Raw genomic sequence first — 15606 nt, forward strand, 5'->3', positions numbered from 1 at the left:
GACTTTGCTTCAGGAATCATATAGTTATTAAGAGTATTTCCTTCTTTACATGGACTAGCTTAATTGGATCATTTTAGTTACCCTTGTACCTTTGTATTTTTGAATACTTTCTATTGTTATAACAAGAGCCTCATTACCCATTGAAATTGGAAGATTTTTTAGACCATGAGTATTTAGTCATTATATTAGTCTTGGATGTTTCTAAAAGGGCATTACTTTTTTTGTTAAGGTCAAATATAATGGTTGATAACTACATATGGATGGAGTCTTCCCAAGAGTACCAATTACATTCAAACATGGCTTTGTTATTATAAAATTTATTGCCATAAGATGTATACATGACTCCAAACCCTAGAAATAAAGTACCCCCTTAGATTAAAGAAGAGATATGGTTCATTTGTGAATTATACTAAATTATTGTGTTTTGGAAAGACATGTGCTTAGTGTGCTTTCTCATGTTCTATGTGTAAGTTGTGTCAACATTGGTAGTTAATAAAAAAAAATATAGTATGTTTTCTCAGAAGATCTAATGTGAGAATTGTTTATTACTTGTTTTTTTTATTTATAATAATATTAATAATATATACACATGTCTAGAGTTAATATTTGTTCTCTAAATATGATTTTCTAGCATGAAGAGGAATATGGTTACTAGGATCATGATTGGGTGCATTAAAAGTTAACTTATGAACCTAGAGGTTATATCAGTATATTATCCAATTAGGTGGTGTATGGATTATAGATTTCTCTTGGAGAGTGCATATTTTGTTTGTTCTTTATTTTATACATAACGTGTTTGCACCTTTAATCTTGAAATCTCTGCTTCCTTGAAGGGATTATCGTGAGGGTTGTATGAGTCATCTTATTATTTACAACTTTGGAGGGATCACACGAGTGTTGTAGAGATTACTGATTGATGATGCAAGTAGATTATTTTTAAATATTATCATTGAAATATATCGGAAAATGGTTAAAGGGTTATGGGTGTTCCATTGGCTCTAGCTAGGTCATCGTCACTGTCTCACCTAAGTGGGTGGCAGTTGATGAGAGAACTGTCTAGGGAATTTTGACCCTAGAAAGGGTTGCATACCCACTCTTATACTTTCATAATAGCTAGGTTTTAAATTGTGTTACGAACTACGAATTCTCGAATCTTTCACGTAGGCAAGGCCATCTGAGATGAGCCCCCGAGACACTAGGTCTCGCTCTTAGGTCTTGTCCTTCTATGTTTTCTTGGTCTTACTACTCCCTCACAATCTTATGCATTCCTCATTAATATTTACAAACTAATTAGTTGACTCTTGTATGATTTATTTAGTTAAAAGTAATGAAATGCTTTGTCATGATGATCATGTTTCTAATAATCCTCTAACCTTCTATTGTACATATAGACCATTAGACAACTTGTAGGTGCAAGTATGGGAAGTAAGGAAAATACATAACTGCAGAATTTTGAAAGCAACTCGAGTACAAAGAAGCTATGTTTAGTTCTAACTAAAAGAATCTTTAAGTTGTTATTTAAGATTTAATCTTAGGTTGCATGGATACTAGTTATATTTTTGTACTCCCAGTAGTTTTACAAATGCATTAAGTTGCAACTTTTAATTTATTTATTTTGCAAATTAGTTAAGTTTGGTGTAATTTATTTAAGATTTGTTTTATCTCTTAAGTGTGTACATTATAGGCTTTCCATTTACATTAAAATATTATGTTAAATGTGTTTAAAGTTGAAAAAAATTGTTCGTGTTGTGTCATGTTCACCTGGGTAAGAAGTGGGCATGACAATGGTTCACTTTGGTTTAGTATTACGGTTAAGAGTCAATTTGGTTCAAGTTTGGGGTTATGAATCAATATAATTTAGTGTTTAATTAATTTCAAGGTTAGGATGCAATTTCCATTAGGGTTTTATAAGCTTAAAGGTTGAATTTTGATTTTGATTCAGTGTTACGGTTAGGGTTCAATTTGGGTTAAGTTTGATATAGAACTTGAGTTGGGATTAAGATTAGAAAGGGATAATTTAATAAGGGTTGGGGTTGGTTTTCTTTAGTGTTAACTTAGGTTTTGTATTATATTTTGATTTGATTTAGTGTTAGTTATAGGGTTTCATTTGGTTTAGACTTAGGGTTAGGGATTCAATTTTGTAAGCGCTAGGGTTAGAGCTCAATTTGGTTTAGGGTTAGGGTCAAAATTGGTGAAGTGTTAGGGTTCAAATTCAATTTGGTTTAGAATTTAGGTTTACCCTTATAGATAGGGTTTAGTTAGGTTAACAATTAGGGCTATAAATGGTTTTATGTAAAGGTTAGGACTTGATTTGGTCTAGGTTGGGGTGATGTTTAATCTAGTCTTCTATTCAATTAGGTTTAGGTTTAGGATTCAATATGGATTTTGGTTTAGTGTTAAGGTTAGGGTTCAATTTGGTTTAGTGGCTAATTATGTTTATGGTAAGAGATAAGTTTGGTTTAGCATTCAATTATTTTTAATGTTAAATTTTAATTTTGTTTAGTGTTAGGGTTAGGGTTTGATTTGGTTTAAGATTATCATTAAAGTTGGTTGTGTCAGGCTTATGGTACAATTTGGTTTAGTGTTAGGGTTAAGAGTTATGGTTTAATTTGTTTATTGTTGGGTGTAACTTATTTTACGTTTAGGGTTAAATTTGGTTTAGGCATTGTTTGATTTAGGGATAGGGTTCAATTTTATTTAGGTTTAGAGTTTGATTTGGTTTAGAGTGTAGTTAGGTTTAGGTTTATTCAATTTTCTTTCTAGTGTTAGGGTTAGGGTTCAATTAGATTTAGTCTTATACATAGGGTATGATTAGGTTCACAATTATGATTCAATATGGATAAGCATTTGATTTGGCATAGGATTAGGATAAGTTTCATTCTTGTCTATGAAAATTGGTATATACTAATAGTCAAATTATTATTTTATTCACAAACTTTTCTTAGCTTTGTATACTGGTGAAGATAGGGTCGAGGGTAACCTAGTTATTTGAATTAGATACTGCATAGCATTTCATGATCGTTGAATAACCTAGAAAATTTCTATTGATTATTTAACCATTAAAGAGTAACCTAGTTATTTGAATTCAATTGTCAAAAATAAAATTTGACCAATCAAAGACAAGTATTTACCACTTTTCCAATATAAAATTTCTATTGACTCTTTGATTGTTCAAGAGTGTGATTTTTAAATAAAGTGTCCAATAAACTGAATGGTCAAAAGTAAAATTTGAACAATAAAAGTAAGACAATTATTAACCCTATTGGTTCCAAGTTTGAGGTTTACCCAGTAGAGAGTTGTGGGGATACCCTTGGTGCAACAAAGAAAAAATAGAATTATTTATCATTTTTTGATATGAATAAGCTATAATTATTATTGATTATTTGATCATTAAAGAGTTTGATGATTAAATAGAATGTCATTTGTGTAATATGTGAGATAATTTCTGAAGGACCCATAAAAGAAATTGTGCTCAAGTGATATAATATTATTCCTAGGTATAAATTACACACAAATATCCTCCCTTAATCATCAAATATTATGTAAATGGAAGATCTGTATATAATACAATACTTACTAACAACTCAAATATATATAAATCATCAATTTGCTAATAACTAATGATGGATAACTACCTTGATCATAAATTAAATGCTCAATCCATTCATGATATCCAATCTTCATATTACTAAATTTTAATAAAATATCAACTCTATGATCTTTCATCCTCTATATTCCAAAGAGTATCATCCTAAATTTTAATGTCAATTTAATGACTTGTAACTTAATATATGAATGCTCTGCTATATAAAGAGTATTGATTTCTAACTATTAATTATAAGGAGCCACAATTCACTAAAGATTCTATTACCATAAAAATAAAATATAAAAACTAAAAGTAGCTTTTTGCATTAAAACTAAAGTTTAACATTATTTAAAACCAAATTATCATGAGTTTTATTTAAAAGTTCTTTTTATGATAAATATGAAGTGACATAAATAAAAAAATAAGTTTAGAAATTTATTTAGAAGACTATCCTATTGTTTTGAAAAGGGGGAGGAAAGCATGAAGTTTTAAAATGGGAAACTTGGCACTTTAGGAGAGTTTGAAACATGTAGGATATTGGAATTCTATTAAAGGAAACTATAGAATTTAAGGAGAGTTCACTACTTATTAAGTAGCGCCACTCTCATTTAAGATTTTATTTGGCCATGCAATCTCACGCAATCTTATGCAAGGTAAATTTTAGAGTTGCGAGATATGAAAACGGTGAAGATATACTTATGTCATTCTATTCACTATTTATCAAAACGACAAGAAAAGCTACATATTTCAATGTTCTTAAAAGTTTTATTACTGTCGCATCATTGGACTTAAAAGAGGTTTTCCAATTAGTCCAGAATGTGGTAAATACCAAACACCACGATATGCACAGAAGAACAATGTCAATGAAGTGATTTTAAATACACAAGAATTTGTATGCAATCCAAATCTGTTAAGAGTATTACTTATTCCGGACACGCTCTAATGTTTCAGCACAATCGATTTATTAAAGGAATTTTAATACATCAAAACTAAATACATCTGCAATTCCATAGATTCTAGCATCTGAATTCATCCCCAAGTAGAACAAGAACACACTGCAAGAGTGATCTATAAAGTAGAACAACAACACACTGCGCGCTAGTTATTATTTCAAGCAAACTACAAATCAATTGACCCAGCTGTGTAAGCGATCAATATGTCTTATTAAGAAGCTATTATTTCAACCAAATTACAAATCAATTGACCCAGCTGTGTAAGCGATCAATATTGTCTTAAGAAGAGGCGATTATTTTGGTAGATTTTGAGTCAGTATGGCCTCTGCCCATTAAAATTCCCAGGTGGGTCGTAACTGCAGATAATGAAAGTGCCCTCATTATCACACGTAACACCACCACACCCTACCCTCTGCGTGTTACTCCAAACCACTTGAGTGTAATGTCCGCACTGCTGTCCTTGAGCGCATGAATTGGAATCATAATCGTAATATTGCTCTTCATCCACCCATAACTTCATAGCATCCGCAGGTGTTGCTTCACCAGACGACACATAAACGTTTTCTCCATAGGGACTGCCGGAAGAGTGCTCCAAAGCACAATCTGCAATGCGTTCATTAGCATAATTCTGCGCATAGGCCGCCACAGTGTCATCCCACACCAGAGGGCTCACTCCCACTTTAGACCTCGCATCATTGTGAGAGTTTAAATACTCTGTCTGCGAATCCTGCGCTAAGCAAATTTGCAGGAGGCACACCGCGGAAAGAAGCCACAACATCTTCATATTCTCTAACAGGTTTTTTTTTCTGAGAATGTCTGTACCACCATTGCTGCTATTTATGGGCAAACAAAGGGATGGATTGCTTATAGGATTGAGGTTCAGAACCAACCCTTGTAACAATGAACGTGGTTTTGCCTGTTTTTCAAAGGGGTCAAGTACGGCAACCCAATGACTAGATCAAACCTCTCTTCCTTTTAATTTTCTATCTATTTTTTCTGATTACATTATTGCAACTGGTTTGTAGTTTGCCTCCTCAAGAATATATATAATTCTGTTGAAGAAATGAAAGCTTTTGTTTATGTTATCAGACCTTTTCCGAAATCATACCTTCAGTTGTAGGAATTTGAATAATCTTATGCATTGGCCAAGACTCTTTCTTATTGTGAAGATGACAATCAATAAATAAGAACTTCTAGTCTTAGTTACGTTTTTTATAATAGAATTTTTTATTTTCTTTCATGTTTCTTAATGAATAAATATATATGGATTATTCAACTTAATATTATTTATTATACTATTTATTAAAATAATTAGAGTTTCTATTAATAGATATATAGAATTTGTTATAGAGGAATAGATATATATAAATTTAAGTTTGTTCATGTGAACAAAAAACATATGATGTGTTGAATTGATTTAACACCTCTAGAGGATTATGTGTATTTTGGTTTGAATGGGTTGATTTAGCACATGTTTGCCTGACATGTTATGCCAATGTATTTAAAGAAGTTCAATATACAATGAATATTTTTTTTAGAAATAAAAGATTGAGGAGGACTAAATATTAGAGTGTATATCAATTTCTAAATGGAGAAAAGAATAACATTTGAATATAAACTATTTGCCTAGCGGTAAGTGTTGTCTTCGATCTTCCTTACCACCATTAATTATATTGATCAAGGAAGTTAATCTAGGAGAACAAGCTCATCTATGAAGTTTGCAATCTCCCTAATGGGATTCTTGTACACCATCATTTATGATTTAGATGGAATATTTTTTCTAAATATATTATTTTAGATCATTAATTCTTGCTTGGTAGACCAAGTTTGTATTAGTCAACATCAATGATTTAAGTTTTGAGATTAACTTACATGAATTTCTATACTACGTTAGACAATGAGAGAATTATCATATAAGTAATAAAAAAATTGCATAGATACTAACAAATTGGTTTTGAACATCATCAATATCACTCCATCATCATTAATTCTAGAGCTAAGTACTAAAAATACAAAAATAAGTAATCATCTAGTTGCATATTATGCGAAACTACAAATAGATAATACTAATTAATTTTATTTGAATTCATATACTTCAATAAATTAGATCAGAACATCTAGCTTTACGTACATTTATTCTCATCATTTCAGCATGTGTAAATGTTGTCATAAAAGAATTTTTTATTTTCTATTTCATGTATTTAATGGATATATATTTTGGGGGCATTTTAGAGATATATAAGGCAAGATGATGAAATGATAGGGATTATTTATGTTAAAATAATAACAATAAAGATATTTTAACATTATAAATAAATAAAAAAGTAATTTATATGGATTATTCATGTTAATATTATTTATAAATTTATTATTAATTTAAATAATTAGAGTTTGTATAAATATAGATATAAAATTTGATAGAAAAGAATAGATGTACATTGTTTTGAGTTTGTTGATTCGAAAATAAACATATAGTGTGTTGCATTGATTTGTCACCTCTAGAAAATTAGTTGTAGTTTATTTTGTCTGAGTTGATTTACAACATGTTTGTGTGACATGTTTTTGATAAAGATAAATAGGTTTTATAGGGACCTGAAACCCAAAGTATTACGGACCAAGGCCAACAATCAACCAGACCAAAAAACTAAGCAGAATAGTGGATAAGCCTCACACAGATCAAACAAAAAAACAAACGAAAAAAGAGGAACCAAGAAATAGGACCACACACTCAGCTAAGAGAGTGCATCGATTCATTATTTTTTTGAATAATACTCCTTTTAATTTTCTCCAAGTCCTCCATGATGATTCTGGAGGCTCCCTGGTCCTGGCTCTGGCTCCTGGTTCTATTACACGGACCCGAACTAATCTTCCCACTAGCTGGACTCTGTCCACCCTCTGAAGAAATCTTTTCTTCTTTTCTCCCATAGGAGGGTCACTGGTAATTGTCCTAGTTCTATAATCAATCACAATGGAAATAATCTTTTCTAAACCATCAACTCTATTGTTCATCGCCTTCCTACTAATTTCTACCAGATTGTTAAGGTTTTGCTTGATCTCACTCATATCCTCTTCCAGCTTCTCAATTTTGTGCTCTTGGTTAACCTTCATAGTTTACATATCATGAGAAATTTTCTGGATCATTCTCATGATCTTCTCAGATTTATTGGGCCCAGGGGATTTCGTGAAAGTGTCAACAATTCCTTTAATCCCATCTTTAAGGGATCCAATTTCCTTCTCCACCCACTTCCAATAGTTCCCCTGACTTCTGGTAGCTTCCAATAGCCGATTTCCCATCACCCTCTCCTCCTTTATCTTGCCTTTATTTTCCTTTATCGCACGCTGTTGTATCTCATCACCCACCTTGATAGGGATGTCCAACCTAATCTCCTTGTCCAAGGCTTTGGACCCACTAGATTTGGTAAGTTTCAATTTCTTTTTGGTGGGTGGCTCCAGGTCTTGCATTTTCCTGCTGCTCGATTTGAACTTACTAGTCGCCCACCTTGGAGGATTGATTTTTTTGCTACTATTAGTTCCCGGGGTCACCATAAACTCCCCTTATTTATTTGGTCTATACTCAAGGTCCTTCATATCCTTGATATCACGCCAATCAGTGGCCATACCTTTATCATCCTCAACCATGTCCATATTAGAAACCAATTGTGCACATCAGGGTTAGAAGAGGAAATGTGGGTTTTGTCCTTGGGGGAGGGTTTCACTTCATGACCCTGGGCATATTTGATAATCAATAAGATAGGAGCTTCATGAATCATAGGGTTATCCTGATTTTTAGAATGTTTAACTAAACTATTCTCCAAGGAAGAAACCAGATAAAAAGGAATGAAAATCAATCTACCATGCCTAAAGTTGTTTAAGATAGTAAAATGATGAGAGAAAATAATATCATATCTACCATCCAGGGTGATGTACCTCATGATGAATTTTGCCATATCAGCCCACAAGTAAATCAACTCTTTCGTATTATAGCCACCGTCCGCCATTTTTGTAACCCTCGATCTTTCCATCTCCTTATCATAAAAGGCAACAATAGCCTCCTCACCCGACTTCCTGTCTCTATAGAATTTTCTGCCTTTCATATCCAGACCAATAATAGTGACAAAAAAATTCTCATTGAATTGAAAATCCACACCAAAGGTAATCAGCACACTCTTATTCCAACCTTTAACAAAACTTTCTCTAATAATGGTCGAATGACCATGCAATCTCTCCAAAAAAGGGACCATCCCGCCATCAAAAATTTCCTTCGAAACCTCTTTGTTCTTCTGCCACTTATCATAGATTGTGGGTTCAAACCTATTATTCTCACCTCCCATTCTGAAGCTCAAGAAAATCAGAGATTCTAGAAAAATGAGGAGGAAAGAAAACCATAAACATGGCAGACTGGACGTTCTAACACTTCTCAAAGTGGTAATAACTCAAAATACCACCCCAACGGCTCCCATCCCATCATAATCTTTCATCATAAATTTCATTGGAAAGGCCAAAGATCTTGGCATCATTTCTTACCAGGTTGCATAGGGTTTTTGGGAAATTTTCCTCTCCTCTCCACCATTTAACCACCATGTTACCCATCACCAAGTTGGCCAAATGATCCGCCAGTTTGTTTCCTTCCCAGAAAACGTGCAAGATCTTGAAATCCTCCAAGTTTGCTATCATTTCAAGACAATATTTGATTAAGTTTGAAATAGTCTAGCTAGGCACCGTACATCCCTTAATGCATTTGATAATGTTAAGAGAATCACTCTCGAGCAAGACCCATTTGAACCTCTCCTTGCTCGCCATGTGTAGGTCTATGTATTTAGCATTGGCCTCTGCAAAATGGTTAGTCTAGGTGCCCAAAGGGAGCGCCACCATAGAGACCAGCAAACCCAAATGGTTTCTAGCCACTCCCACATAGCCAGCTAGCCTAGGATTTCCTTTGGTTGTCGCATTGATATTAATTTTGATCTACCCTGAAAGGGGCGGATTCCAAGAAACATTCTCTCTGGTATGTCTTATCTTATAAACAAGGATAGATATATTCTAGCTTATCTGCCATTGCTTGATAGTATCCCATTCCTCTTGGCAACACTCGAGAGGAGGATCATCATTCCTACCAGGATACTAATTAAGAAAATTTTCATTAATAACATTCCTTATTCTGATAGCCACCACAAGAGCATTGGACTCTAGATCTCTAAAGACCCTATTATTTCTTTCCTTCCGTAAACCCAAAGAAATATGAGGTAGGGATAAGTTCCATAGAATAACAATTGCATGATTGTCATAAGGGCACTTCCATTGGAACCCGAAGTTCTGGATAGAATCAGGGGGAACCCAAATGCAATTAGATAGGTTGAAAAAGTAGGCCCAGATGTCCCTGGTATAGGAGCAATGTAAGAGCAAATGCTCAACATTTTCAGATTCTTCTTTACATAAAAAACATCTATTAGTGATGGGGATCCCATGTTTACATAGATTATCAATGGTAGAAATCTTATTTTGTATGAATAACTAGAAGAAGATATAAACTTTATGAATTAAGAGTTTATTCCAAATTCCAGCCCAAAAGGGGGGAGGAGAAAAAGACCCAGTGATGATTCTAAAAGCATCTGCCACCAGAAATTGCCACGAGGTAGAGCCAATCCAAATAACCACATCTTCCATGAGAGAGGATGGAATGATGATCAAGTTGATCCAAGAAAACACAGAAGCTTGAGAAGCATCCATGGTTCTGAGATCCACCCAAATGCCATTATTGATATAATTCACAACCCAAGATCCAATCTGATTAATGCATTTCTCTTTGAATTGTGAATCCAACACCTCATTAGACAAAGGTCCCTCTCTTGTTCACCAATCATCCCAAAAACTTAAATTTCTATCATTTCTTAGAACCCATTGACTTCCTTGAGAAAAAATGGAAGAGGATCTAAAGAATTTATTCCACAAATTAGAGACAAAAGTCAGGAGGGAATAATTTTTCAGCATTCTTTGGAAGCCATGAATTTAGTACTTATCCTTAAAAATATCAATCCACACATTGTTATCTTTTAGAAATTTCCATAGTTTCTTAGCCATTAAAGCTCTATTAAAGTCTCTCAGATGTCTAATATATAGGCCTCCACGGTTTTTAGGGAAACAAACCTGATCCCAGGCAACCAAATGAAGCATACTATTGGATTCAGAGCCTGACCAAAGGAAACAATGATTACCAATGATTTCCTAATAGACCATCCATTATAACAATGATTACCAATGATGTGTGCATTGCAAACAAAGTTCTAGAGGAAGGCTCTTTCTATTGTAATACCAAGTGAGTGTTCATAGACATTATGTAGGGTCCTCAAAGCCTAGAGTAAGGAGTTCAAAGCCTAGATACATTGATTTGGCCTTGTGGCCATCAAAGAGTGATTGACCCAATAGGAGAAGTCTTGAGACTGACAATTTTGGAAGTGTGGTATTGTTGAGAGCCAACACTTATGTGTGAACCCCATCTTCACGTATTATGATTAGTTACCATATTAGTGTGTTTTGTTGAAGAAACATGATGTGAGAAGTTTGATGTAGATGCAAGGGTAGAACTCAATATTTAATATTAGGACAACAACCACATTGATTAGGCAAGTTAGATAAGGTCTCTCCAATGTTTAGGATACACAAGGGCAACATTAGTCATGTAGGTATGCATGAGCATGGGAATGGATAGTTGCTTTCCTTTTAGACTGATTTGGATAGTATTGAGAGGATCCTATAAGGATGACTATCACCATACTCGCGATGACTTCACAACATTGATAATGAATTCACATTACACTCATAGATTACCCCAATTAGACATTAGCCAACTTAAGATATGATACAAGGATTGCATACCACAAAGCCATTATATATGTTTTGAGATGAAAAAGAAGAGTTAAATGGTTTTGATTCAATTTGCATAATTTCTATGTTCAAGTAATTTAATTTGGTATATTATACTGAAATGTGATTTCATAACTAACATTTTAACTTCTATATAACTAGTTTTATTGCCTAATTTTCTCACCTGTGAAGAAATACCATGTCAGACAATATCAGCGAACAACAAAATAAGGAGACAATAGCTAGAGTGTGGTCTAACTTGAAAAGAAAAGGTGATGGAAACTGTTATTATCCCTACAAAATTTGTAAGGGGTTAAAGACTAGAAGACTTCTAATCAAAACAACTAAGAAACATTGTAGGCTGCATGGTCACATTGAAGGTGGACATGATTATCATCCATTGGTAAGTTTTTCATTATATCATTTAAACAATTTATATACATAAGAAATCACTTGATGATGAGATCATGATCATGGTTTATTTATGCTATTAGTTTTATATAGGTCGAGCACCCCAAAGCACATGATATGGATCAACACAACTCGAAGAACATGGTTTTCGAAGTGGACAAACATGGAGGTGTGAATATCAAAGCTGAAGATAATGATCCCATGGAAGATGACGATCATGAGTCATGAAACACAATTGAAGATGATGGTACTAATACATTGATCCATAACACATTTAGTACTAGCGCAACTGATCATGATGATGAAGATGACCTTGATGTTGTTCATGATGTCCCTCTACTTGAGAAGGCATCTGAGGGCCTTTACGAAGGCTCCCAAACAAGTTTTCTCTCCACTGTATTGTTGTTGGTGAACTTGAAGGTTATGAATGGTGTATCCAACATAACAATCTCACGTATGTTAAGGTATGTCATATATGTCATAATAAATGGTGAATCATGATGTACCATTAATTTTCTTTATATTAACATATTATATTTTTTTGTTCTAGATTGATAGGTGAGTTTTTGTTACCACCATCAAATATTCTACCTCGCTCGTACTGAGAATTATCTGCCATTATGAAATATATTGGAATGGAGTATCAAGCAATAGATGTTTATCCCAATGATCATATTATATATCACAAACAACAAGAATTTGAAACTGAATGCCCTGAATGTCATATCAGTAGATTTTCAACAGATCAAATAACAAAAAGGGTTCCTCGCAAGGTTCTTCACTATATTCCCATTATTCCACGTATGCAATGATTATTCAAGTGCACTAGCTTGGCACAATTTATGGATTATCATGCACACAATAGAAGTTGAGATGACATTATTCAAATGCCTGCAGATGGTTCAACATTTATGGACATAGAGGAAAAGTGGCCACACTTTAAAGAAGAACCTCATAATCTCAGGCTTTCATTGGCAGTGGATGGTGTCAATCTATTTGGAGAGATGAGATCTATTTACTCAGTGTGGCCTGTTTTTGTTATCAACAATAACATTCCTCCTTGGATTTCAATAAAGAGGGAGCACATAATTTTGGCAATGATTGTTCTAGGTATTTTATCATTTAAATATAATCGTGTACATTTAATTATAAATATTATAGTAAAATGGTCATAATAATTATGTAATGTTTTTGTTCATTCGATTAGGTAAGTACCAAGTTAAAGATATAAATGTATACATCGAGCCTCTTATCGACAAGTTGCTAGAGTTATGGAATAGTGTTACTATGTACAACATCTCTAGACAATTAGGACAAAGACAATTTCAATTCCATGCGATGCTTCTATGGACAATACATGATGCCCCAGTGCTAACACTTTTTTGTGGTATGTTATAGTGTTCAAGTTGCGCATGATAATTATAATTCAAAAAATTAACATATTTAATCCATTTATACATTATCTTGTAGGTCTTCAAACAAAGGGAAAATTTGCATGTCCAGTTTGTGGTCCAAAGATGAAATCTCGTCATTCAAAATTTTTAGGAAAGAAGGTGTTTGATGAGTATAGGCACTTTCTCCACAAAAATCATAGTATCAAAATACTGAAAAAACATCTTTTCAATGGGAAAGAAGAGAATACATCAAAGCCACGAAGAATGACACCTCACTTGTGGAAGTTGGAATATAATAGAATTAATTGTCAAGGTAATATCATTTTGTCTAATGGTTTATGTCATAAAAAATATTTTCTATTGTGTTTTGTTTACTGATGATGTGATTCATGATCGTGAAGGTCGTGAAGGCATAAATGACCAGCTTCTTAAGGGACTAAAAACTTATCCCCGACAATTTAGTAGGTTGCCCTACTATGAGTAGTTACAAACTGTGCATTTGTTTGATACTATGCATATTGGAAAGAATATAATAGAGACATTATGGAAAATATTGGATGGAAGGCATGACAAATAAAAAATTGTCAAAAGTTGTAGTGACATTCAGGATTGCAATCATGCAATTGAAAATGTCATTCAATAAAATAGCCATGGAGACCAGATTAATATAAGTGAGCTTCCTTGGTTTTTAACGGACCAGCAAAGCAATGCTATAAAAGAAGTCATACGAAAAATTTGATTTCCCACAAGATTTGCTGCAAACATAAATAATCTCATATCAAAGAAAAGTGAATTTGGGCCAGGGATGAAAATGCATGATTGGCATACCTTCATTAAGGTAATTCATTTTCTTATGTTTTTACTATATATTTAAGTACTACGCATGTAATTTTCATTGTATTATGTTAGAAAAAAATGAAAAGATAATTTTATAATTGTTGTAGTACGTTCTACCTCTATCTCACCCAGATGACTTCGACAATAATGTCAAGCAAGTCATATATTATCTTGGAAAATAGATGAGGTAAGTAGTGATATTTGTTTAGTTCTTTGTATAGATATTATATTTGCGATTTGTTTTACTTGTTATGTAATATATTTTTTTGTGTCTTGAATATCTTGTAGGTGGTTCCCATGTACAAAAATTCATAAAGAAGATAAAATATTGGAAGAGAAAAATTCCTCATCTAATGTGTGAAATGCAAAAGTGTCTACCTTCAGCTTTTTTCAATGCACAAGAACACTAGCTCATACACCAAGTTGAGGAGATTGAATTGTGTGGACCTGTACACACTAGGTCAATGTGGATGGTTGAGAGGCACTTGAAATTTTTGAAGGTTTTGGTTCGACAAACAACACATCCTGAGGGTTCTATGGTGGAGGGATATATGGTATACTAGACTATGGTGTACATTTCTGAATATCTTCCTAAGTTTGCAGCAAAGATCCACGTGAATGTTATTTGGGATCCCAAGCCCATTAACAAATTTGAAGGGGATTACTTGACGGGGAAAGGTAGATTGAGGAAAGTGAGAGGTAATTATAAGATGTTATTGTAGTTAATTAATTCTTAATCTTTAAAATAAATTGGTTGTAAGACGTCTATTTATTTTTTGTATAGTTGGCCGAGAGTGGGATGCACTACCTTTGTATATTGCAAACAATCTTGATTGGATGACGGTTTGGATTGAACGTTGTCAACATTCTGGTCGCACATTAACATGGGAAGGTGTGGCTTCATTGGTTAAAGAAGCTCATCGTAATGGAGATTCCAATGTTACGCAAAGGGAAATTGATTTAGCATATGGTTTAAGAGATAAACAGGTACATATAAATTTATTAATCACCCATATGTTTATCAACTCACAATGCAATAATTTTTACATGTTTGACATATTGTAGGTCAAACACCACAATGCTATGTGCTGCAATGGTCATAAATTTCACATCAAAAAGTTGAATGACACAAAGAAAACTTGTGATTCTAGCATCACTGCAGTCTTTGAGGTGACAAATATTTCATCGATAAATGACATACATCCTCAAGAGTCTCAAAATCAAAACTGTGGCATTTTGGATGATATACTTGAGTGCGACTTTAATTCTTTCAAATTAGTTTTGTTCGTCGTCAAATGGTACAGGCTACGATTGAATAAAAATGATCTTGATAGAACTGTTATTGAACATGATAATGGTTTTACAATGGTTAATACAAGGTCATTTGAACCAGTTGGGGATGAGCCCTATGCTCTTCCAAGCTAATGTGAGTAGGTATTTTACTCAGAGGTTCCACATAAACCTGGTTCGTCATTTGTTTTTAGACATAATCCAAGAGGAAGGCCGATAAAGTATAATGTAATGGAAGAAGAAGATACCGAAGAAGTAGAAGATGAAGTAGATG

At 33.4% G+C, this 15606-nt stretch overlaps 1 protein-coding gene across 1 annotated transcript; it reads right to left on the bottom strand.

Moving 5' to 3' along the window:
- Positions 1-4852: 4852 nt before the first annotated feature.
- Positions 4853-9689, bottom strand: LOC131875639 (pathogenesis-related protein 1A-like). Its single transcript, XM_059220232.1, has 2 exons — positions 9627-9689; positions 4853-5266 (listed from the first exon to the last, which is right to left on the bottom strand). The coding sequence occupies exons 1-2, from the start codon at positions 9687-9689 to the stop codon at positions 4853-4855; spliced, it is 477 nt and encodes a 158-aa protein (XP_059076215.1).
- Positions 9690-15606: the final 5917 nt, after the last annotated feature.

The sequence above is a fragment of the Cryptomeria japonica genome, chromosome 5 (assembly GCF_030272615.1).
Source record: "Cryptomeria japonica chromosome 5, Sugi_1.0, whole genome shotgun sequence".
NCBI classification, from domain to species: domain Eukaryota; kingdom Viridiplantae; phylum Streptophyta; class Pinopsida; order Cupressales; family Cupressaceae; genus Cryptomeria; species Cryptomeria japonica.

Excerpts from the sequence above, each read along its gene's own strand:
- LOC131875639 (XM_059220232.1), bottom strand. The coding sequence starts at position 9,689 with ATGTTATTAATGAAAATTTTCTTAATTAGTATCCTGGTAGGAATGATG. Across the intron at positions 5,267-9,626 it reads TGATGATCCTCCTCTCGAGT|GATTCGCAGACAGAGTATTT; the intron begins GTTGCCAAGAGG and ends TGCTTAGCGCAG.